Genomic DNA, 25,499 nt, shown 5'->3' on the forward strand with positions numbered 1-25,499 from the left:
ATAAAATTAAACAATTTATACTCTGACTATCTGATGTTTATAATAGCAAGCCATTGGAACTGCTAAAAAGAAAAACCCTATGCTGGTTAGCTGGTTTTAGCAGGTCGACAAGCATTTCTTAGAAGGCTTTTGGCAATTTCCAGCTTGGTCTTAGCAAGGAATACCAGTTGGAATGAGCTAAAACCATCTTGACCAGCCTAAGCTGGCCATATCTGCTTTTGGCTGGTTGATGAGCATGGTTTTAAGATGCTTTTGGCAATTTACAGCCTGGTCTTAGTTAATCAGGCTGAGATATCAGTTAGAATGAGCTAAAACCAACTTGAACAGCCTAGATTAAACTGGACCTAGGATTTGGCTGGTTGATGAGCATGGTTTTAGAAGGCTTTTGGCAATTTACAGCCTGGTCTTGGTTAATCAGGCTGAGATACCAGTTGGAATGAGCTAAAACTAACTTGATCAGCCTACATTAAACTGGACCTATGGTTTTGGCTGGTCGACGAGCATGGTTTTAGGAGGCTTTTGGCAATTTCTAGCCTGGTCTTAGTAACTCAGGTTGAGATACCAGTTGGAATGAGCTAAAAAACTGTTTGACCAGCCTATTAAATTGAACATAGCTGGTTGACAAGCATATTTTAAGAGGCTTTTGGCAATTTCCAGTCTTAGTCAGGCTGAAATACCAGTTGGATGAGCTAAAACCAGCTTGACCAGGCTATATTAAATTGAACATAGCTGGTTTTGGGTGGTCTTCCAGACCAGACTGGAAATGGCTAAAACCCCTCTAAACCCATGTTGATCAACCAGCTAAAATCAGCCAACCAGTTTAGGCTGGTTTAACTTTTTTTCAGCAGGTAAACGAAATTTTAAAAAGCCACAAAGAACGTTATTTCACATGCATGAGCAAAACAATTCAATAAAATAAGTACATTTTGTTTATTTTTTGTTAACTTTTTCAAGAATTATGTGAGGTCAGATCAATGTTGCCAGATTTGGCGGGTTTTAATTTCAATTATGTCATTAAAACATGTCTGGTTGAACAAATTTGCGCGTTTTTGTGCATTTGGCCTGAAAAAAGTCAGCTTTGTGGCAACACTGTGGAGAGGCAGATGTGTGTGTAATCGTATCCAGCAGATGGCAGCAGTGCTCGACCATCGAACGCCCACTTCCTCTAACAGGTGAGCAAACTTGTATCACATTCAGGGAAATGTTAATATCGCTTATTAGAAGTTTAACTATGGCTTATTATATGTTTTACAATTATAGTATTTCGAAGAAATAACATAATAGACTTGTCGAAGAGGTAAAGAATTAAAAGGACCCATACAAAAAAAGCAATTATATACTGATACTTACTGATGATTTGAAGTGCTTCTTTTATCTTTTATCCTTTTGTAAGTCGCTTTGGATAAAAGCATCTGCTAAGTGAGTAAATGTAAATCTCCCTGTGTTTGTGTTGAACGCCATTTTGGCTCGGGTTGCCTTGACAGCAGCAGGCCTAGTTTCAGGTCTGGAGAATCTCAACCATCTCAACAGAAATGGATGCATGAATGTATGGTAGTACAAGTTGTCGATCTCTGCACAGTTATGTCATTATTGAAAATATTATTATAAGTTTTGTGTCCATGGCTAAGCCTAATCGTTTTAAAGACTACAGATAATTCTTCTTCTTAAGGTTTAGCAGTAACTTAGTTTGCATCAGTTGCCTTACCGCCATCTTCAGGAATTATTTAATTGCTACATTATTATTACACCATTGTATTCTCAAACTCTTGATCTTAATCTAGTCCTGGTCAAAAAACAAAAACATCCAATATTTAACTTGTGCTATATTCCATATATCATATTTCTGTCATGTTTTTTTTTACCAAGACTTTGTCTTTTGCCATGATGACAGTGGCCTAAATAACAGTATGCTAGTGATTTTTTAACATGGTATTCAGCTTAAATTTCAATTTAAAGGCTTAGGTTAAATAGACACGTTGTTATAAGGCAGGCAAGTCATTGATTTGTTGTAGCCAATCTAAAAAACTTATGTCTTTAGAGGGCTTATACCTTAGCCAGAAATATACAAAAGGAAATATTGATTAAAAAGTTGACAACTGACAGTCAAAATGATGACAATCAATTTTGCAATTTTTCAAGTTACACATACAGAATAAGAATGAGCTTTATACACCAAGTGTGTGCAAACACACAAGGATTTATGTGTTTGTGTGTATGGTTTACAAGAGCTTATGGTACATACATTTCAACAGAAGAGAATGGAAGAACCTTTAAATAAGTGGGAAATAAAGTAAACAAAAAATATATGCATCTAGATGGCTTATGTTCAATATAGGCATTGTGGACTTTAACAAATAAGAAATAAAATAAAAATAAGTATTTACATATTTGTTGTAGAAACAATAAACAGAAGAGTGTTGTGCTGTTTATGACCCCAAGAAAACAGGTAGCAACTGATGTGCTAGCTATTTCAACTGGATATGGCCTGAGGTGAAAAACAATTTAAAGTGGCTTTTAAAGTTTTAACCAGGTTAATAAAAGTTAACTTGGCAAATTAAGTTAATTAGGCAAGTCATTGCAGTGTTTTTTCTGTAGCCAAATGATATATATATATATATATATATATATATATATATATATATATATATATATATATATATATATATATATATATATATATATATATATATATATTCTTAAGGGGCTAATAATATTAACCTTATCATACAAATTTTCTGGTCTGATGAGTCTTGATTTCTGCTTCGACATTCAGATGTTGTGGTCAGAATTTGCCATCAACAACATGAAAGCATGAATCCGTCCTACCTTGTACCATCGCTTCAGGCTGGTTGTGGTGGTGTAATGGTGTGGGGGATATTTTCTTGGCACACTTTGGCCCCATTAGTACCAATTGAGCATCGAGTCAACGCCACAGTCTACCCGAGTATTTATGACCACAGTGTACCCATCTTCTGTTGGCTACTTCCAGCCGGATAACGTGCCGTTTCATAAAGCGGAAATCATCTCAGACTGGTTTCTTGAACACGACAATGAGTTCACTGTGCTCAAATAGCCTCCACAGTCACCAGAAATCAATCCAATAGAGCACCTTTGGTATGTGGTGGAACGTGAGATTCGCATCATGGATGTGCAGCCGACAAATCTGCAGCAACTACATGATGCTATCATGTCAATATGGACCAAACTCTGAGGAATATTTCCAATACCACACTGTAAAAAAAATGTTGCTGCCTTAAATTTTTTAGCTAAATCAAATTAACTTTTCTATCATCTCAACTTGCATCAATCAAGCTGACTAAAAATATTAAGCTCAACTTTGTATATTTTAAAAATAAAATTACAAAAAATTTCAAATCTGATTAACACAACATGAATGTATTTGTTGTCTTGACTTTTTGTCATTTTGTTTTTACAGTGCATGTTGAATCTTTGCCATGAAGGATTAAAGACAAAAGCGGGTCCAACCCAGTACTAGTAAGGTGTACCTAATAAAGTGGCCGGTGAGTGTATGCCTATTTCAAGACTTTTGTGTGAACTACAAGCTAAAATCTGTGCATGATTTTATAAATATGTATTCAATGGGGAGAGCGCATATAATCATAAATTTTAATCCATTAAGAAATTTTACAAGGGTCACCCGTAACTTGGCCCAAAAAAGTTCTGGTTATGATTCACTGAAAAACAAAATACCACCAAATACAAATTCAGCGCTTCAGGGGGGCAAACAGTTATATCAATAAGCTATTACTATTTCTAAAGAGCATACATTTTCCAAAGCCCTTTAAAACTGCATTATAGGCATGGGCCGCTGTGAGATTCTGACGGTATGATAACCTTGGATAAAAGTATCTTGGTTTTGTTATCACTGCTCTAAAATATCTCCTTTTAATTTCTGGGTAAAAAACGACACATTTTCCCTATATATATATATATATATATATATATATATATATATATATATATATATATATATATATATTTATTAGATTTTAATAAACATTTAAAACAACTATTTTAGTGATCTTTTTCAAACCACGGTAAACCTTGAAACCAGTTTTTGTCCCATGCCTACTACATCAAACTGTTTTCAGGATTTCTTGAAAGTTATTAGAAGTGTCACGCATTCAAAAATAGAGCACAAAATAAAAATAGCTAATAAAATAAATGCACTTTGAATGTAAAATGATAAAATTGACCAATATTTCACATCTACTGTGTAACTTCAGAATCCACAGTAATGGAATAGTAGGCTAATCTGATTAATATGTGATCAATTTGGTGATATATATATATATATATATATATATATATATATATATATATATATATATATATATATATATATCAGAGGTGGGACCAAGTCATTGTTTGGCAAGTCACAAGTAAGTCTCAATTCATTGCCCTCAAGTCCCGAGTCAAGTCCCGAGTCAAGACAGGCAAGTCCCGAGTCAAGTCCCGAGTCAAAGGCAACAAGTCTCAAGTCAAGTCCAAAGTCCTGCAGTTTGATTTTCGAGTCTTTTCGAGTCTTTTTAACAGAAAAATAAAATATATACAGACTAGGTATGGTTGTAAGATCTGTATTAATTAAACAAACCTTTTTTTATTAAAGAACATTGCTCAGATATATAAAAATACAAATGCAATTTTCTGAAAAAGTACTGAACAGTGCTGCGTCTCGTCTCCACAGCATAATGCACAAGAACGAGTTCCACCAAAAAAAGACTCCATTTTGCCTCATCACACAGAAATTGCAGGTCTACTGCTGTCTAATTCATTAAGTTTAGTTGTGCCCGTATGTTATGTCTTCGGTGATCAACTTGTGATTAACCAAGATTACATAACCTCAATGAGGCAGCAGTAGACCAACTCCTGTATATGCCGCAAAGTTAAATTGAGTGAAATTGAAATTTTGTCAATTGAATCTCGTGTGTGCAAATCTGTCTTGCAGCAATGTAAAATGGTAGCACATATTGTTAATGAAGTAGGCTACTTCATACAAACAATAATGTTGTTTTCTTCACATAGCGTTGAAGAGCTTTGCTCTCTACCTTGTGTGATGCTCGTGCACGGATTTCCTCTTTTTGTGGACAAAACTGATTGCGAGTTCTCAAATTTTCTCTCGCTCTCAAATATGCACTGCTCACACACAAATTTTCTTGAGCGCTCTCAGAGATTATATGCAAACTCACAATTTGTGTCGTGTTCCCTCTTCCTTTCATGCTTTTTGATATGATTCATATTGCTGCACTGTTTAATAACAATAACCAAAATACTAAAATAGACTTGTATATTAAATGTTTAATCTAATAAACCATAACATTTTTGGTTGTTTTATATGATGAGATATTTTCAGTTTCAAACACTTAAAGACAGAGAATAGACCAGTGGTGCCCCCCTGAAAATTTGCTTAAGGGGGGCCAGAAGAGGCCAGCTACGTCAGTGGCACCAATCAATCCACAATCATTTTTTAGTGGCTATTTATTTATTGAAATATTGCATTGTATTGCATTTATGTAAGTAGATTTAAATAAATAATGTCAACAGCAAAATCATATCGGGTTGGCCACAGGGGTGGCTAGAGTTTACACAGGGGTAACACCCCTTGTAAAGGGGTTTACACCACTATAAGGCACCCCTGGAATAGATGTTGGATGTAAAGAATACATTTTATTTTAAAAGCATTTAAACAAAAACTAATGCAAGCAGAAATGTAACTGTGATAAAAATAAGGAAACACTTGAAAAGGTATTATAGTCTACTGTAATCTCACTATCAATCTCATTTTATCATGGCAGCTAAAATAAAGTAAACTAGTGTCTGCTGGCTTCCACTTTGCTGATGAGATTGTGGAGGACATTTTCCATGTCATCCTCTTCATTTTGAGGAAAGCTGTTCCACAGGGCCCCTGAACACGTATATTGGCATGTACTGTGTTTTGAACAGTAGCCTACTACAGTAAAGAACTTCAATTGATCAGTTGTGGTAATACTATAGTTGCTATGGTAACACAAGTGTAATATAAACAAATTACCCAGTGCTGTATTATTTTACAATATAGGGTATTTTATACTACAAATCACTACACTTTACTGTAGTAAAACTACACTTTGTATTATTTTATCTGTTCACTATTGGTAATACTACTGTATTATGAAGCATTCATTAACAAGTCGTAAATAATACTAGCCTAAAACATAAGTATAAAACTCAAAAACACTAGAATTTATTAAAGAATTTACCTTAACCTTTTAGTTTTTTGTGTATTGTTAATAAATAGTAAAGCAAGAAAGAAACCATATCAACATTCTTGGAATAACCCTTCGCTAAGCCTCGCCCTCCTTAGTTACTGTTGCTACTACGCCTGTCAAGCTTTCATGCCTGGCACATCTATTACAGTGTGTATGCGCTGGGGTCAGACATTCCCAAGGATTTAATTAGTCATTTTTGGCAAACAGGTGAGATATCTGAGAAAGCCAGACAAAAGAGGACTGCAGTATACATTACAGGGGTATATTCACAACATAATAGCAACTGATTAGAAAATAATTTTATCAAAATTGAAGCAAGGTTAGCCTAGCCACCTCATACGCTGAACATTCAACAGCATAGTTCATGCACAGCAGGAGAGGTGAAATTATAAAATAATCTAATAACCTAAGAAACTGATGGATTTGTGCCGAATATTAGCATCATTGACCCATAACAGTGTACAGTACCTATTACTGTCAGCATGTTTGTGTGCTCTTTATCCAGTTTTTATTCAAATTTGCAGTTAAGTGGAAGAAAAAAAATTGAAATGCAAATCAAAGTATAAATAACAGAAGTGAACAAATAGATTTTTCCTACCAGCAAATAGTAGTGTATGTATTTATATGCGTTACAATAGCGAGGGTTTAAACTAAGCAGTGCTCACAGGGTTCAACGCTAAGGATTTTTTCTACTACTTGCCCTGCCCAAATTTTCACTGGCCCCACCAAAAAAAAAAAAAAAGAAGTTAATCGCTATTTGAATGTGCGTGTGTGTGTGTGTATACACACACACACACACACACACAGTTGATTTCAGAATTATTAGTTCCCCTAAATTATTAGCACCCCTATTTATTTTTTTCCCCAATTTCTATTTAACAGAGAACAGATTTTTTCAGCACATTTCTAAACATAATAGTTTTAATAAATCATCTCTAATAACTGATTTATTTTATCTTTGTCATGATGACTGTAAATAATATTTTACTAGATATTCTTCAAGACACTTCTATACAGCTTAAAGTGACATTTAAAGGCTTAACTAGGGTAATTAGGTTAACTAGGCAGGTTAGGGTAATTAGGCTAGTTATTGTATAATGATGGTTTGTTCTGTAGACAGTCTGAAAAACAATTAGCTTAAGAGGCTAATAAATTTTACCTTAAAATGGTTTAAAAAATGTTTTTATTCTAGCCAAAATAAAACAAATAAGATTTTGTTCAGAGGAAAAAATATTATCAGACAAAATATCAACATTTCTTTGCTTTGTTAAACATCATTTAGGAAATATTTTAAAAACAAAAAACAAAAAACAAAAGGGGGCTAATAAATCTGTATATATATTTACGGTAATTTTTAAAATGTTTAAGGAAAACTATTCAGTTCATCAAGGCTATATTTATAAATGTAAAAAAGGTGTAATTGTTAAATATTTATTAAAATTTTAAATAACTGCTTTGTTATTGTATTTAGTTTCAAATAAAATAGTTACTCCAGACATTATTGATTTTATAACTATTACCATTAATAAATATAATAATAATTAATATTAGTGATTTCTGAAGGATCATGTGACTGGAGTAATGAAGCTGAAATCTCATCTTTAAAATCACTGGAATAAATGAATAAATTAAATGATAAACTACTTTTGAACAGTTATTTTATAGTGCAACATTTCACAATTTGTATTTATGATGAAATAATTGCAGCCTTGGTGAGCAGAAGAAGCTTATTTTAACATATTTAATCACACTGACCCCAAACGTTTGTGTATTGTGTATAGAATATTTTATAAGTGAAAATGTGCACTTTAATTTAACAACCCACAGACATCGTCACCAAATACAAATCGAGGTCAGACTTTCTCATATATACAGAGCCTCATTTCAATTGTCAGGTTTTGTAGAAATCGATCAATTGAATTAATCAATCTATTAAAGAAACGTTGACTATAATTCTGTATTTTAGGCTTAAATTATAGAGAGACATAGCAGATGAACCGATACTGCATCAGATCAATGTAAATCTTTCTTTCGAGCTGTCAGTGCGGAAATGAACAAAACAACAGGCCTAATACAACATTTTATACGATTAAAATATGGAAAAAATTAACAGATAGTAATTTCGGTCAATTTTCCTGACGGATAAACCGAGATCAGGCTGGATAAACAGCTCTCGGTAATATTTCAGCATGCTTTCACTTTCGCATTTACCGGTAAGAATGACATCTCGCCCTGCTCATCATTCCCTCTTTATATAGCCGTATATATGGCTATTACACGATCATAATACACTGTGATATAGCCTGGGTCGTTAGTTCGTTGCATTGTTTTGTTTTCTCGCTACAATCGATACGCTCAATAGGACAGAGACCGCGTCTCATTCAGGCGATCTTGGACTGATTGATTTGGCGCGGATGCGAGCGCAACTGCTGGATATATGCCAAAAAAAACGCGCTAACGGGTGAAACGAGACAGACTCCGAAACAAACGTCTATGTGTGAAAGCACCGTAAGATTGTATTTGCACTCAATTGACAGACAGTCGCAGCACGCAGCTCTGGCTCGATCTGGCAGGCAAAAAGGAAGCAGCTGGCCCGATCGAGCCAGTAACATTTTGTACACTGGCCCGAGTGTCTCGCACGCTGGCCCCGGGCCATCGGGCAGTCCTTATTGTCGAGCCCTGGCTCATAATATCGAGTGGGAAAAAAAAGAAAAAGACCGCTGGGAAGCATAACCTGCTTTGTTTTTTTTTTTTTTTTTTTTTGTTTTTTTTATAAGAAACACAGTTTAGATCTGTTTAGGATAAGAGGAGTGTGCAGAGGTGTGGACTCGAGTCATGTGACTTGGACTCGAGTCAGACTCGAGTCATGAATTTGATGACTTTAGACTCGACTTGACAAAATATAAAAAGACTTGCAACTCGACTTGGACTTGAACATAAATGACTCGGACTTTGACTAGGACTTGCCCCTATTGACTTGTAAAGACTTGCTGCTTCCCATGAAAAGCCCAACGATAAAAAAGTATGTTGACATAGACCGCTCTCTCTCTCTCTCCGTTTATGTGTGCGTGTGTGACAGCATGCGCGCGCGCGCGTGTGTGTGAGCATGCGCGCTTTCGGCATGACGTCCAATCAAAGCACGGTAGATTGTTTTGATTCGACAGTATCCAACGTGACTACTATGAGGCGCGGGAGTGGACAAAAGTCAAGCGAACGCAGAGAGAATTTGAATTTGAACTTGAGATCGAGCCAATACGCGCGTGCCAATACTCGCTCTCTCTCTCTCTCTCTCTCTCTCTCTCTCTCTCTCTCTCTCTCTCTCTCTCTCTCTCTCTCTCACACATACAACATACACCTCTCTCTCTCTCTCTCTCTCTCTCTCGTGCATTCAGTCTCTTTGCGTTCGCTTGACTTTTGTTTACGATGGCGTCTCATACCTTTAGTGCTTTTGCTCTCACGGGATCCTGTTAAACTGACCCTTCGCTAAGCCGCGCCCAAAAACCGCCACCCACCAATCGCGGCTTACCAATCGTAGCTACGGGCAGAGGCTCTGTCAAGCTTTCGAGCGAGGGAAACAAGCCAAATCGTTGCGCAATTGGATTGTGAAAATCTGACACCCGCTATCCTAAAAGTTTGGACTGGGTGGTGGGATTTTTTCCCTTTTCAAAACCAAAGCCCAAGAGGAGAAATGCCAGCGTGGATCAAGCTGTGTGAGGGGCGGTAAAGGAGTTAACAGCTAAGTTGGTTTTGTTTTCGATATTCACATTCAGTGATAGGTGGCAATAACTCACACTCCTCTTATCCTAAACAGATCTAAACTGTGTTTCTTATAAAAAAAACAAAAAAAAAAAAAAACAAAAAAAAAAAAACAAAGCAGGTTATGCTTCCCAGCGGTCTTTTTCTTTTTTTTCCCACTCGATATTATGAGCCAGGGCTCGACAATAAGGACTGCCCGATGGCCCGGGGCCAGCGTGCGAGACACTCGGGCCAGTGTACAAAATGTTACTGGCTCGATCGGGCCAGCTGCTTCCTTTTTGCCTGCCAGATCGAGCCAGAGCTGCGTGCTGCGACTGTCTGTCAATTGAGTGCAAATACAATCTTACGGTGCTTTCACACATAGACGTTTGTTTCGGAGTCTGTCTCGTTTCACCCGTTAGCGCGTTTTTTTTGGCATATATCCAGCAGTTGCGCTCGCATCCGCGCCAAATCAATCAGTCCAAGATCGCCTGAATGAGACGCGGTCTCTGTCCTATTGAGCGTATCGATTGTAGCGAGAAAACAAAACAATGCAACGAACTAACGACCCAGGCTATATCACAGTGTATTATGATCGTGTAATAGCCATATATACGGCTATATAAAGAGGGAATGATGAGCAGGGCGAGATGTCATTCTTACCGGTAAATGCGAAAGTGAAAGCATGCTGAAATATTACCGAGAGCTGTTTATCCAGCCTGATCTCGGTTTATCCGTCAGGAAAATTGACCGAAATTACTATCTGTTAATTTTTTCCATATTTTAATCGTATAAAATGTTGTATTAGGCCTGTTGTTTTGTTCATTTCCGCACTGACAGCTCGAAAGAAAGATTTACATTGATCTGATACAGTATCGGTTCATCTGCTATGTCTCTCTATAATTTAAGCCTAAAATACAGAATTATAGTCAACGTTTCTTTAATAGATTGATTAATTCAATTGATCGATTTCTACAAAACCTGACAATTGAAATGAGGCTCTGTATATATGAGAAAGTCTGACCTCGATTTGTATTTGGTGACGATGTCTGTGGGTTGTTAAATTAAAGTGCACATTTTCACTTATAAAATATTCTATACACAATACACAAACGTTTGGGGTCAGTGTGATTAAATATGTTAAAATAAGCTTCTTCTGCTCACCAAGGCTGCAATTATTTCATCATAAATACAAATTGTGAAATGTTGCACTATAAAATAACTGTTCAAAAGTAGTTTATCATTTAATTTATTCATTTATTCCAGTGATTTTAAAGATGAGATTTCAGCTTCATTACTCCAGTCACATGATCCTTCAGAAATCACTAATATTAATTATTATTATATTTATTAATGGTAATAGTTATAAAATCAATAATGTCTGGAGTAACTATTTTATTTGAAACTAAATACAATAACAAAGCAGTTATTTAAAATTTTAATAAATATTTAACAATTACACCTTTTTTACATTTATAAATATAGCCTTGATGAACTGAATAGTTTTCCTTAAACATTTTAAAAATTACCGTAAATATATATACAGATTTATTAGCCCCCTTTTGTTTTTTGTTTTTTGTTTTTAAAATATTTCCTAAATGATGTTTAACAAAGCAAAGAAATGTTGATATTTTGTCTGATAATATTTTTTCCTCTGAACAAAATCTTATTTGTTTTATTTTGGCTAGAATAAAAACATTTTTTAAACCATTTTAAGGTAAAATTTATTAGCCTCTTAAGCTAATTGTTTTTCAGACTGTCTACAGAACAAACCATCATTATACAATAACTAGCCTAATTACCCTAACCTGCCTAGTTAACCTAATTACCCTAGTTAAGCCTTTAAATGTCACTTTAAGCTGTATAGAAGTGTCTTGAAGAATATCTAGTAAAATATTATTTACAGTCATCATGACAAAGATAAAATAAATCAGTTATTAGAGATGATTTATTAAAACTATTATGTTTAGAAATGTGCTGAAAAAATCTGTTCTCTGTTAAATAGAAATTGGGGAAAAAAATAAATAGGGGTGCTAATAATTTAGGGGAACTAATAATTCTGAAATCAACTGTGTGTGTGTGTGTGTGTGTGTATACACACACACACACGCACATTCAAATAGCGATTAACTTCTTTTTTTTTTTTTTGGTGGGGCCAGTGAAAATTTGGGCAGGGCAAGTAGTAGAAAAAATCCTTAGCGTTGAACCCTGTGAGCACTGCTTAGTTTAAACCCTCGCTATTGTAACGCATATAAATACATACACTACTATTTGCTGGTAGGAAAAATCTATTTGTTCACTTCTGTTATTTATACTTTGATTTGCATTTCAATTTTTTTTCTTCCACTTAACTGCAAATTTGAATAAAAACTGGATAAAGAGCACACAAACATGCTGACAGTAATAGGTACTGTACACTGTTATGGGTCAATGATGCTAATATTCGGCACAAATCCATCAGTTTCTTAGGTTATTAGATTATTTTATAATTTCACCTCTCCTGCTGTGCATGAACTATGCTGTTGAATGTTCAGCGTATGAGGTGGCTAGGCTAACCTTGCTTCAATTTTGATAAAATTATTTTCTAATCAGTTGCTATTATGTTGTGAATATACCCCTGTAATGTATACTGCAGTCCTCTTTTGTCTGGCTTTCTCAGATATCTCACCTGTTTGCCAAAAATGACTAATTAAATCCTTGGGAATGTCTGACACCAGCGCATACACACTGTAATAGATGTGCCAGGCATGAAAGCTTGACAGGCGTAGTAGCAACAGTAACTAAGGAGGGCGAGGCTTAGCGAAGGGTTATTCCAAGAATGTTGATATGGTTTCTTTCTTGCTTTACTATTTATTAACAATACACAAAAAACTAAAAGGTTAAGGTAAATTCTTTAATAAATTCTAGTGTTTTTGAGTTTTATACTTATGTTTTAGGCTAGTATTATTTACGACTTGTTAATGAATGCTTCATAATACAGTAGTATTACCAATAGTGAACAGATAAAATAATACAAAGTGTAGTTTTACTACAGTAAAGTGTAGTGATTTGTAGTATAAAATACCCTATATTGTAAAATAATACAGCACTGGGTAATTTGTTTATATTACACTTGTGTTACCATAGCAACTATAGTATTACCACAACTGATCAATTGAAGTTCTTTACTGTAGTAGGCTACTGTTCAAAACACAGTACATGCCAATATACGTGTTCAGGGGCCCTGTGGAACAGCTTTCCTCAAAATGAAGAGGATGACATGGAAAATGTCCTCCACAATCTCATCAGCAAAGTGGAAGCCAGCAGACACTAGTTTACTTTATTTTAGCTGCCATGATAAAATGAGATTGATAGTGAGATTACAGTAGACTATAATACCTTTTCAAGTGTTTCCTTATTTTTATCACAGTTACATTTCTGCTTGCATTAGTTTTTGTTTAAATGCTTTTAAAATAAAATGTATTCTTTACATCCAACATCTATTCCAGGGGTGCCTTATAGTGGTGTAAACCCCTTTACAAGGGGTGTTACCCCTGTGTAAACTCTAGCCACCCCTGTGGCCAACCCGATATGATTTTGCTGTTGACATTATTTATTTAAATCTACTTACATAAATGCAATACAATGCAATATTTCAATAAATAAATAGCCACTAAAAAATGATTGTGGATTGATTGGTGCCACTGACGTAGCTGGCCTCTTCTGGCCCCCCTTAAGCAAATTTTCAGGGGGGCACCACTGGTCTATTCTCTGTCTTTAAGTGTTTGAAACTGAAAATATCTCATCATATAAAACAACCAAAAATGTTATGGTTTATTAGATTAAACATTTAATATACAAGTCTATTTTAGTATTTTGGTTATTGTTATTAAACAGTGCAGCAATATGAATCATATCAAAAAGCATGAAAGGAAGAGGGAACACGACACAAATTGTGAGTTTGCATATAATCTCTGAGAGCGCTCAAGAAAATTTGTGTGTGAGCAGTGCATATTTGAGAGCGAGAGAAAATTTGAGAACTCGCAATCAGTTTTGTCCACAAAAAGAGGAAATCCGTGCACGAGCATCACACAAGGTAGAGAGCAAAGCTCTTCAACGCTATGTGAAGAAAACAACATTATTGTTTGTATGAAGTAGCCTACTTCATTAACAATATGTGCTACCATTTTACATTGCTGCAAGACAGATTTGCACACACGAGATTCAATTGACAAAATTTCAATTTCACTCAATTTAACTTTGCGGCATATACAGGAGTTGGTCTACTGCTGCCTCATTGAGGTTATGTAATCTTGGTTAATCACAAGTTGATCACCGAAGACATAACATACGGGCACAACTAAACTTAATGAATTAGACAGCAGTAGACCTGCAATTTCTGTGTGATGAGGCAAAATGGAGTCTTTTTTTGGTGGAACTCGTTCTTGTGCATTATGCTGTGGAGACGAGACGCAGCACTGTTCAGTACTTTTTCAGAAAATTGCATTTGTATTTTTATATATCTGAGCAATGTTCTTTAATAAAAAAAGGTTTGTTTAATTAATACAGATCTTACAACCATACCTAGTCTGTATATATTTTATTTTTCTGTTAAAAAGACTCGAAAAGACTCGAAAATCAAACTGCAGGACTTTGGACTTGACTTGAGACTTGTTGCCTTTGACTCGGGACTTGACTCGGGACTTGCCTGTCTTGACTCGGGACTTGACTCGGGACTTGAGGGCAATGAATTGAGACTTACTTGTGACTTGCCAAACAATGACTTGGTCCCACCTCTGGGAGTGTGAGTTATTGCCACCTATCACTGAATGTGAATATCGAAAACAAAACCAACTTAGCTGTTAACTCCTTTACCGCCCCTCACACAGCTTGATCCACGCTGGCATTTCTCCTCTTGGGCTTTGGTTTTGAAAAGGGAAAAAATCCCACCACCCAGTCCAAACTTTTAGGATAGCGGGTGTCAGATTTTCACAATCCAATTGCGCAACGATTTGGCTTGTTTCCCTCGCTCGAAAGCTTGACAGAGCCTCTGCCCGTAGCTACGATTGGTAAGCCGCGATTGGTGGGTGGCGGTTTTTGGGCGCGGCTTAGCGAAGGGTCAGTTTAACAGGATCCCGTGAGAGCAAAAGCACTAAAGGTATGAGACGCCATCGTAAACAAAAGTCAAGCGAACGCAAAGAGACTGAATGCACGAGAGAGAGAGAGAGAGAGAGAGAGAGGTGTATGTTGTATGTGTGAGAGAGAGAGAGAGAGAGAGAGAGAGAGAGAGAGAGAGAGAGAGAGAGAGAGAGAGAGAGAGAGCGAGTATTGGCACGCGCGTATTGGCTCGATCTCAAGTTCAAATTCAAATTCTCTCTGCGTTCGCTTGACTTTTGTCCACTCCCGCGCCTCATAGTAGTCACGTTGGATACTGTCGAATCAAAACAATCTACCGTGCTTTGATTGGACGTCATGCCGAAAGCGCGCATGCTCACACACACGCGCGCGCGCGCATGCTGTCACACACGCACACATAAACGGAGAGAGAGAGAGAGCGGTCTATGTCAACATACTTTTTTATCGTTGGGCTTTTCATGGGAAGCAGCAAGTCTTTACAAGTCAATAGGGGCAAGTCCTAGTCAAAGTCCGAGTCATTTATGTTCAAGTCCAAGTCGAGTTGCAAGTCTTTTTATATTTTGTCAAGTCGAGTCTAAAGTCATCAAATTCATGACTCGAGTCTGACTCGAGTCCAAGTCACATGACTCGAGTCCACACCTCTGATATATATATATATATATATACAACAGTTGTGTCTGATTCTCAAATCTGATTGGCTGATAGCCCTGAGATATTCTGCAATGTCTGAACTCCTACAGCCTCTTTACCCTTTGTGTATTACTCCGCCCACATACAGCCAGCTAAAAGCAGACACTACAGATCTAAAGTTTAAAAGATGCTTGCTCAACTGTTTAACTGTCAGCTTATGATTTTAATCCGGAAGAAAGTAGTTCCTCATACAAAAGGGTTTTTGAGACTCTCCATGTTTGATTTTGTTTTTATATACACAATTATGCCGTCAAACTGTTGTATTAACACATTATCACACTCGTAGCAGTGCGATATGGCTGTATATCGGCACTGGTGGGGGCACAACGCACGCCTCCCACCAGTGCTGATATACAGACATATCGCACTGCTACGAGTATGTATATGATGATGATGAAGATTATTGGTATATTAGCCTATATCACGTCACATTTACAGACATTCATTGGCTTTTAGATCGATCTACACTGGCAAACGCGTGCGCGCACACTCTCACACACACATCCACACGCGCGCGCACGCTCCCTTCACCGCCCCCTTCTCTTTCTCCCTCTCTTTTTCTATCTCTCCCTCCGTTCTCCTCTTCTCCATCACTCTTGTTTTGCGCGTGTGTGATATGTGATGCGATACACGGGCTCTAACCATTCCAATGGCTCTCGTCGACCATGGACGGTGATTTTATTTCCATTTCTCCATTCGCGTCACGGGAATATCGCTCCAGCGTCGACGCAGTCCACGAGCACACGGGCTTTGCTCGCCTCCTCTGACTGCTGAAGGATATTTTCGCATGTCGAGAGACTGAAGAGACACTGAGAGCACGTTCAATGCCGTTGGAACATGTCATATGTTCCCTTTCAAGGTAAGGGTTTGTGCTGCCTGCACCCTCGGTTTATCCTCCCTCAGTGTCCTCCTGCGCCAGAGTAACACTGATGCTGAGGCTCTCAGTGATGCAGGTGGAGGATTGCTGTCATTTTAGCACTTTCTGCGCGCTCGTGAGGGATATAGAGACCCTTCTGCTCTCCTCCTGACATTTTACAGTTTAAGTTGCCGCAAAACGTTATCAGAGGGTCTCTGTATGTGTGTGTGAGACAGAGAGTGAGTGTGGTTATAGTGGAATTACAGTATCTCGAATTGTGGATGAGTTTTCTGAAGTATAGTTGACTCACTGCTTTGGAGGGAATGAGCTTAAAGGGATAGCTCACCCGAAAAAAAAGAAAATGTACTCACTATGTACTAACCCCTTAATTGGTTATATGAGGTCCTTTTTTCTGGTGAACACATGATATTTTGAAAAAAGCGTAAAACCTGTAACCATTGACTTCCATAGTATGTGCTTTACCTACTATGGAAGTCAATGGTTACAGGTTTTCAGTTTTTTTCCACCAAAATATCTTCTTTTGTGTTCAAAGTGTAGGTGTTGAACAAGTGGAGGGTGAGTAAATGATGGCAGGATCTTCATTTTTGGGTGAGCTATCCCTTTAAAGCCATTGCATCTGTGACTAATCCGCAATAGGCAGGCGCATCAATACTTCAACAGTCACTTAACGTTAATAGTTTCCAAATAGCATATTGCTGTTTTATATACTCGAGCAAGGAGCACTGACTATCCATTCATAATTTTCTTTTATGCATGTAATATTAATAGTCACTCTAGAGGCTGTGCTGAATGTGAAATCATGTCGGTTCAGCACATTTGAGCGCAGCAGGTTAGGTTATTGCATAATGTGTTTGAGGACAGCATAGGAACGCCTTTACTGTATGATCTGATGAAGAAGGAAGGAGGATTGAGATGATGAGTATAACTTGCCTGATGACTGACCTCTGTCGGTTCAAAGTTAAAGTGTGGAAATTGATTTTTTTTGGGAATATAATGCGTGTGATTTTCACATTAGCTGTTTCTAATATGGTTGGCTGATGGGATTTTCTTCTAATGTTTGTTCTATTGGGGAGAGTAATTGTTTTGGTGTTCTTGGAACACTTTCAACAGTTATAGTCTAAAGAAATGTATCATAATAAATGTAGGTTAACAATCTTATAATGTAAAGTAATGCTGTAATGTCAATTTCAAGACGTTTCTGCTTGTTATTGATGTCTAAATGCACATTTTACTGTCACTGCAGATTCAGAATATGGACAGTGGTGTACAGAATAACATATTTTCTGTAAAAGAGAGTTATCGATGAAGAATAACTCCGGAAGAAGGAACACCAAAAGTGGGCTAAGTTTAGTCTAATAGATAGCATATTCCCATAGGGATAAACAGATAAACGATATTAAATCGAATCACGATAACAATATATGTTAATAACAGGGATAACCTGTAGACTTTTTTTTAAGCATGTACTGAATTTTCAGCCATCTTTCATCAATCTGGCAACCATACTGCAGCTTTAATACAAGCATTTTCAAGACAAGCAATTGTTTTGTTTTGAGAAATAAAATGCCAAAATAAAGTGAATTTTTCTTAAACAAGCCAAATAATCTGCCAATGAAAGGGTAAGCTAATTAATCTCATGTCAAAATGAAAAACAAGACCCCATTGGCCGATTTTAATTTTTAAAATTTATATTAATTCATTCATTTTCTTTTTGGCTTAGTCCCTTTATTAATCAGGGGTCGACACAGCGGAATGACCCGCCAACTTATCCAGCATATGTTTTACGCAGCAGATGTCCTTCCAGCTGCAACCCATATTTGAGAAACAGACATAAGCAGGTCGCACACCAGAAGCGGCTGTCGGCGGCGCCCGGCCACGGCTCAGGATGCAGTTCATTTTTTAGCCGCGCCACAGAGCGCCATCTGATTAGTTTCATGTTAAATATCATTCGAATGTGCGCGTCTGGTGTGTGATACTTTAAACTGTCATGTGCGCGCCGTGTCGCGTCGGCGTGCACATGACAGTTCAAAGTATCACACACTGGACGCGCACATTCGAATGATATTTAACATAAAACTAATCAGATGGCGCTCCGTGGCGGGGCTGAAAAACGAACTGCGTAACGCTAGTCACCATTATCAAATCAAACCGACCAATCACAAAGCTAGCACTATGGGTTGTCGCGACATGTAGTATAACTTTTTGAGAGGTGCATGGGTATGTGACCACGCGAAGGCTGTGCTGCAACATACGTGTGTGCTTGACGCAAAGGTAAAAATACCTTAACAGAGTGAGGTCATGTTACTCCACACGCACTAGGGAAAGTAATTTAAAAAAATCGACCTGGAAAAATTTGATTGATTATAGGTTATTATGAATGTCGATTTTTATTACTTTTCGATAAATCGTTCAGCCCTACTCTGTACATATACATTTGTAATTATGTTCATATCTATATCTGGCCAAAAATATGTTATACCATTTAATGAACCCTCTAATTTTTGTGCCTCCAGTCATTGTTGGGGTACTCTTTTAAATCTGGAAGCATCAACAATTTATATCAAAATAATATAGTTATTCAATATTATTTTAGTATGAAAAATAATTATAGGAATTTCATTTTTTTAATCGCCCAGCCCTACATTCTTATAAATAAAAAGGTTCAAAAGCTTTAGAAAAGGTAGCATCCCGGTGATAGTTTTGTACCTTTTTTCTTTTGGGATTGTTGCCAGATATATATACCAATCCAGTTGATTTTTAGTGTTTTTAATCGGCAGGTTTATGTAAACTATATAAGACTAAAAAAATAATAGTAATTGTATGATAGGGCTACACGGTCGCTCAGTGGTTAGCACTATCACCTAACAGCAAAAAGGTTTCTGGTTCGAGTCCTGCCTGGGTCAGTTGCCATTTCTGTGTGAAGTTTGCTCCGGGTGCTCCAGATTCCAACACACTCCAAAGACATGTGATATAGGTGAATTGAATAACTAAACTAGCCATAGTGTATGTGTGTGTGTATGATGGTGTATGAATTTTTCCCAGTGCTGGGTTGCGGCTGGAAAGGCATCCACTGTGTAAAACCTATACTGGATAAGTTTGCGGTTCATTCCACTGTGGCAACCCAAGATGAATAAAGGGACCAAGCTGAAAGAAAATAATAAATAAATTAATTATATGACGTTTTTGAATAAAACTAGCTAAATAATTGAGGGAAATGTGGAGTGTACAATTTTGGCAAAATCTTTTTCCCGACTCGAGTATTTTTTTAATGGTTATTGCTGCTTGTAATGAATAGATTGACACCAGCAGGTATCAATTATTCACTAATTGTTCATTCAAGCGATCCATTCAGAACAGATGATTCATTCATTCAGTCTTTATGAATAGGTCGTTGAATCATTGGATTTGTACAGATATGAAATCAGGAGTTAAATACAGCTATGGGGCGCACAATTATTTATTGGCACAACATTTAAATTATTGCGTCCAAAATATAGCACACTCGAGATCAACTTCTTGTTTGGTGAAATGTTGTGTGATAGCAGTCATACTCTGATATTCAGGAAAATATGAAGAAATATATTTGATTTAGCAACACGGTTGCTCAGTGCTTAACACAGGCGCCTAACAGCAAGAAGGTGGGGGGTATGATTCCCGGCTGTGCCAGTTGCAGTTTTGTGTGGAGTTTGCATATTCTCCCCGTGTTGGCTTGGGTTTCCTCCGAGTGCTCCGTTTTCCACCACACTCCAAAGACATGCGCTGTAGGTGAATTGAATAAACTAAATTGGCTGTAGTGTATGAGTGTGTGTAAATGAGTGTGTATGGGTGTTTTCCAGTACTGGGTTGCAGCTGGATGGGCATCCGCTGTGTAAAACATATGCTGGATTAGTTGGCGGTTCATTCCGCTGTGGTGACCCCTGATGAATAAAGGGACTAAGCCGAAGGAAAATGAAATGAATGAATATTGCATTTAACATGGAAAAATTCAACCCAGTTGTTGGGTTTTTCCATATTTGTCCCAAATTTAGGTCTGTGCAGCACGGCATTTCAGAGTGTAATATGTACCAAAGCCAAAACTGTCATAGTCCAAATATTTGTACACACAAATTAATGTCAGGGAAAATGATAAATAATATTGTAATAAACAGGAAAAATCAATAGAAACATAAAATATATTGTAACTTTTATTTTTTATTTTTTTTATTTTGCTATAACTTGTTTGAATTTAAATGTATTATCCTTCTATTCCTAAATATGTTCATTGACCAAACTCTTGATTATAATATCTGTTTAATAAAATCGTTTAAAAACTATTTATGCTTAGCACTGTATATATATATATATATATATATATATATATATATATATATATATATATATATATATATATATATATATATATATATAATAGGGCTGCATATTGGAAAGATCTGACATTACAATATTTTGTTTTACTGCAATATACATTGCAATATGAATATAATTTCTTTAGATGACTTAAATAGCTGTATTTGACATTAATTTAGATTGACTGGGATGATCAAGTCTTTCTCTATGCAGTGGATCTGCATAAATTATAATAGATTACAAGCAAAATAAACAGTAAATAAACGGTGCTAAACAGGGGGAGTCTAACAGTCATTCTCATTTTCTTTTCGGCTTAGTCCCTTTATTAATCTAGAGTCGCCACAGCGGAATGAACCGCCAACCTATCCAGCTCATGTTTTACGCAACGGATGTGCTTCCAGCTGCAACCCATCACTGGGAAAGAGTCTAACAGTCATCATTGTATAAATAATTAAAATATATATATTTAATTATATCTTTATCTTTTATGGATTATATCTTTAATAAATAATCTAATCCTGCAATGTGACATTTGCAGATACACACATTGCGATATTGATGCTCAATCTGTGTATTGTTCAGCCAATATTTACCTCGTAGCAGTGGGATATGGCTGTATGTCGGTACTGGTGGAAGGCGTGCGTTGGCTAGAGGCTGCAGAGTGCCATAATGCCACCAGTGCCGATATACATCCATATCGCACTGCTATAAGTGTGATATTGCGTTTATGCAACAGTTTGACGGCACAATCGTGTGTATTAAAAAGAAAATCAAACACGGAGAGTCTCAAAAATCCTTTTGTACGAGGAACTACATTCTTCCGCATTCATTCACGTCTGAAGCTGTCCGTCAGAACAGCAGAAACCATTGCTCATTCACCAACGTCATTTTAAAGCTAGTATTTGAATGATTCTCTAGCGTAATATCCAAAATGATGACAAAACAGGTGGTTTTGCTGATATTTTAAGATGATAAGGCTGAACAGCATGAAATGCCATCAGTCTACAGAGATTTCCCAGTATTTCTCTGTTGTAATCAGGACATCACAATAATTAACCCCGAAAAGGCCAAAGCAAAGCAAACACTACCAGTTTCTGTGGTATAAATACAGCAAATACAAAATACAAAAGAGAGATCCACTTAGAATGTCATTTACCTGATTTATATTGATTTTTTTCAGCTGTAGTTTGAAACAAACATTGCGTTTTTCTTCCCTTAAGGACTTACTATGTGGTCTTTGTCACCATCTTAGGGTGGACCGTCAACCATCACTTTCTTTGGTTTGCTCAGACAGGCTGATAGCTGCCGATACACTGAATCTCTGTAATTATAAATATTTAAATTAGGCACTCTCCTGTTAAATTAACTGCATAGTTGCAATCTAATAACTACATTCTCGACTAAAAAGCTTCAAAAGTACATTATGTTGTCTAACAGATGCAATATTTGTCAAACTGTAGAGTGTCCTCTGCTTGTCGCTGAATGTGGGTGGAGTACACAAGGGTAATGGGGTGCTGTTATTTGCAGAATATCGCTTTGCTATCAGCCAATCAGATTGAAGAACCAGATAGAACTTGTAAAAATATATATACTGAAATTAAATGTTTATTATAAAGAGTTAACTGCATGTTCAGTATTTCAATCAAGTTTTAAATAACACGTTTTGTCATTAAGGAATGTATGGAGGCAGATTAGGGAATTTCTTTCTGGTTTTTGTGTGCATTATGTGTCAGACACTGAGTAAACGGACTGTGAGTAAGACTAGTCAAAGTTCATCAGCCTTTATTTGTGTATTTGCATTCTCATTAGCATAGCCATGATATTGAGCAGAGACCTGATGAATAAACACAGCAGATGCAGAGCTTCATATTCATTAAACTCCTCATTATTGATACATTGCACTCTTTGAACTCTCATAGTGTACAGTAATTAGTGCTAAATTTTACAAACAGGTACAAAGAAATGCAAGAAATACTGAATAAAATGTAAACATTTCAAGCAAATACTTGAGTGATCCTTATTTTATTTGCAGCTTCAGAAATCACGTGCACGTGGGAGATTTTAATGCTTATAATTTCAGTAGCTTTTGGTGTCAACGTTTTGCTAAGCTTGCCATGCAACACTCTAAAATGCACATAAAACACTGTTTTAGTTTCAGAAAATATATCAAGACGATGCCTTAAAATGCTGGCTCGGTAGTTCACGGCTTTGCAACAGAGCTTCTGACTCACTTGGTCCGCAGCATTGCAGAATAAATCAAGTTCAATGCACTCTGGGGTTTTAATATTCACACCAGGACCACACGTGAAGCTTGCTAGAATTAAGCAAATGCTCTCTTATTATAAAGTCAGCCTTATAGTAATTCAATTACGCTCAAATGTTTAGCCTACAGATTGACTTAACAGGCACCTGTAGAAAAGATGATCTCCCCATTTTGATTGGTTTTATCTAGTGGTTACACAAATCTCATGGTTCAGATCACATTATGGATTTTTAGTCACGGATCGGACCATTTTTTGGATCAGTTAAAGAAATTACAGAAACAGCACTGCAAGACACTTTTGGTTTTGGAAAAGAAAACTTCAACATTCAGTATTGTGAAAAATTTACGTTTACTACTATTGTTGCTGATAACAATAAATGTAGAAATCTGACATGATAATTTGTGCAACCCATATTTATTTTTAGTCTCATTTTCAATAAATGATTCAGTCATTCACTCATAAAACTTCATGTTTCATTGCTGAATGTGTCATTTTTGAAGAATTATTCAGTGGCGTATTCTTGATGGCTGGTTGTCGCCACCTATTGGTTAAATAATGTATTCACTGCCTACAATTTTCATTTTTGAACACATGATGGTGACTTTACCATAAACATCAGTGCTTTTATCTTAACTATAAACTGTTACACAGTACTTCTGTGTTATTTGACTGTTTGTTAGTTTATAACTAACTCAAAAGACTAGGATTTTTGCTGCCAATACTGAGTACCGATACCTTGTCATTGTGCTAATACCAAGTCCCGATTCTGATGCTTCAAGCTTTATATAACTTTGCCATTGCATAGGCACATTTTCTCTCTATGTATGAGATCTCGCCTTACCTAATGAATAAATTAAAGATAAATTAAAGCTCTACAAAAAAATAAAACAGATAAAAAAAGGTTTAAAAAGTACTATTGACGAATACTATTAACATAACATTGCTCACATGTTGTAGCACTGTGGATGTATAACCGGGTTGTACACTCGTAAACGACACCTGAGATTGGTTCATGAGATCAGCGAGCGCCGATCGAATCATGAAATGGGATTATGGTTCATGAGATCCATGGGATTATCGGCCGATACCGATCAATCAGAGCATACTTACAAAAGACTAAAGACTGAATCTCTTTCTCAGTTTTTGTGTTTTTCAAACACAGATTTGAAGGATTAATAAACATGCAAATCACAATCATTTATAATTTACAGTATGTTGTGTGGGTGCTGAGATCTTCACACTAGCACTTTTGGTCCCGCCCGGGTTCGTTTGACATCATAGTACGGTATGTTTAGCAAGTGTGTACGTGTCTTCTGAACTCTGGTACGGTTCACTTCTGATATGAATGCAATTGTACCAAATAATTTTTTTTGGTAGGATTGCATTTATTTCAGAAGTGAACCGTACCCGAGCCCGCCTGAAAGAGGTGGTCTGGTGTACAGTTCATGCGAACTCTGGTATGGTTCACTTCTGATATGAATGCAATCGTACCAAATAATTGAAATGACCCGCTAACTGTACAACAAACTGTCGTTTTCATAACGTTCAACTGTGTGTGTGTGTGTGTGTGTGTGTGTGTGTCTTATGTATTGTACCTTGGTGACAGACGGGACTTAGCCAGGTCAAACACACTGATAATTTCTACTTGATAATTTCTACTTGTCTCCTCAAAAAACAGCTTCTGCAGACACTGTGTGATGTTCTGAATGTTTGTAATATTTTGCGGCTGATTGACGCGAGTCGCTTTCTGTATGTCCAAAACTAAAATATTCAGTAAAACTGACATTGTGATATTTTGTATTTCTATGATATACAGTATATTGCAATATGATTATAATTTCAATATGACTTAAGTAACTGTTGGGGAAGAATTCACAATTTTTGATCAGAATGATTTTGTAGAGAAGTGCATCTGTATAAAATATATCCAAAAAAAAATATAAAAATGTTATAAAAAAATTAAAGCACAGATAAATATGCAATAAACAGTGCTTTATGGTTTTTGGAGGAATAATACAGAAATTAAAGAAATTCAAGTATCAAATCTAACTTAACACTGTATAGTCCTCATTTGATGAATAATTAAGCTCATTTAATCTTTGTGACACGGTGGCGCAGTGGGTAGCGATGTTGCATCGCAGCAAGAAGGTTGCTGTGCATGACTTTTTCCCAGTACTGGGTTGCAGCTGTATGGGCATCTGC

General features: G+C 36.5%; 1 protein-coding gene across 38 annotated transcripts in view; it reads left to right on the top strand.

The window, feature by feature from the left end:
* The first annotated feature begins 1,062 nt into the window (after positions 1 to 1,062).
* Positions 1,063 to 25,499, top strand: part of syngap1b (synaptic Ras GTPase activating protein 1b) — a 251,493-nt gene continuing 227,056 nt past the window's right edge. For 36 of the 38 annotated variants that reach the window (XM_087284890.1, XM_087284893.1, XM_087284895.1 and 33 more), the window contains exon 1: positions 16,402 to 16,668. In XM_087284890.1, coding sequence (XP_087141016.1) covers positions 16,647 to 16,668 — 22 coding nt within the window. In that variant the 5' untranslated portion in view covers positions 16,402 to 16,646. 38 annotated transcript variants of the gene reach the window in all.

Source organism: Danio rerio, chromosome 16, assembly GCF_052040795.2.
Source record: "Danio rerio strain M-AB ecotype USA chromosome 16, GRCz13ab, whole genome shotgun sequence".
NCBI lineage: Eukaryota > Metazoa > Chordata > Actinopteri > Cypriniformes > Danionidae > Danio > Danio rerio.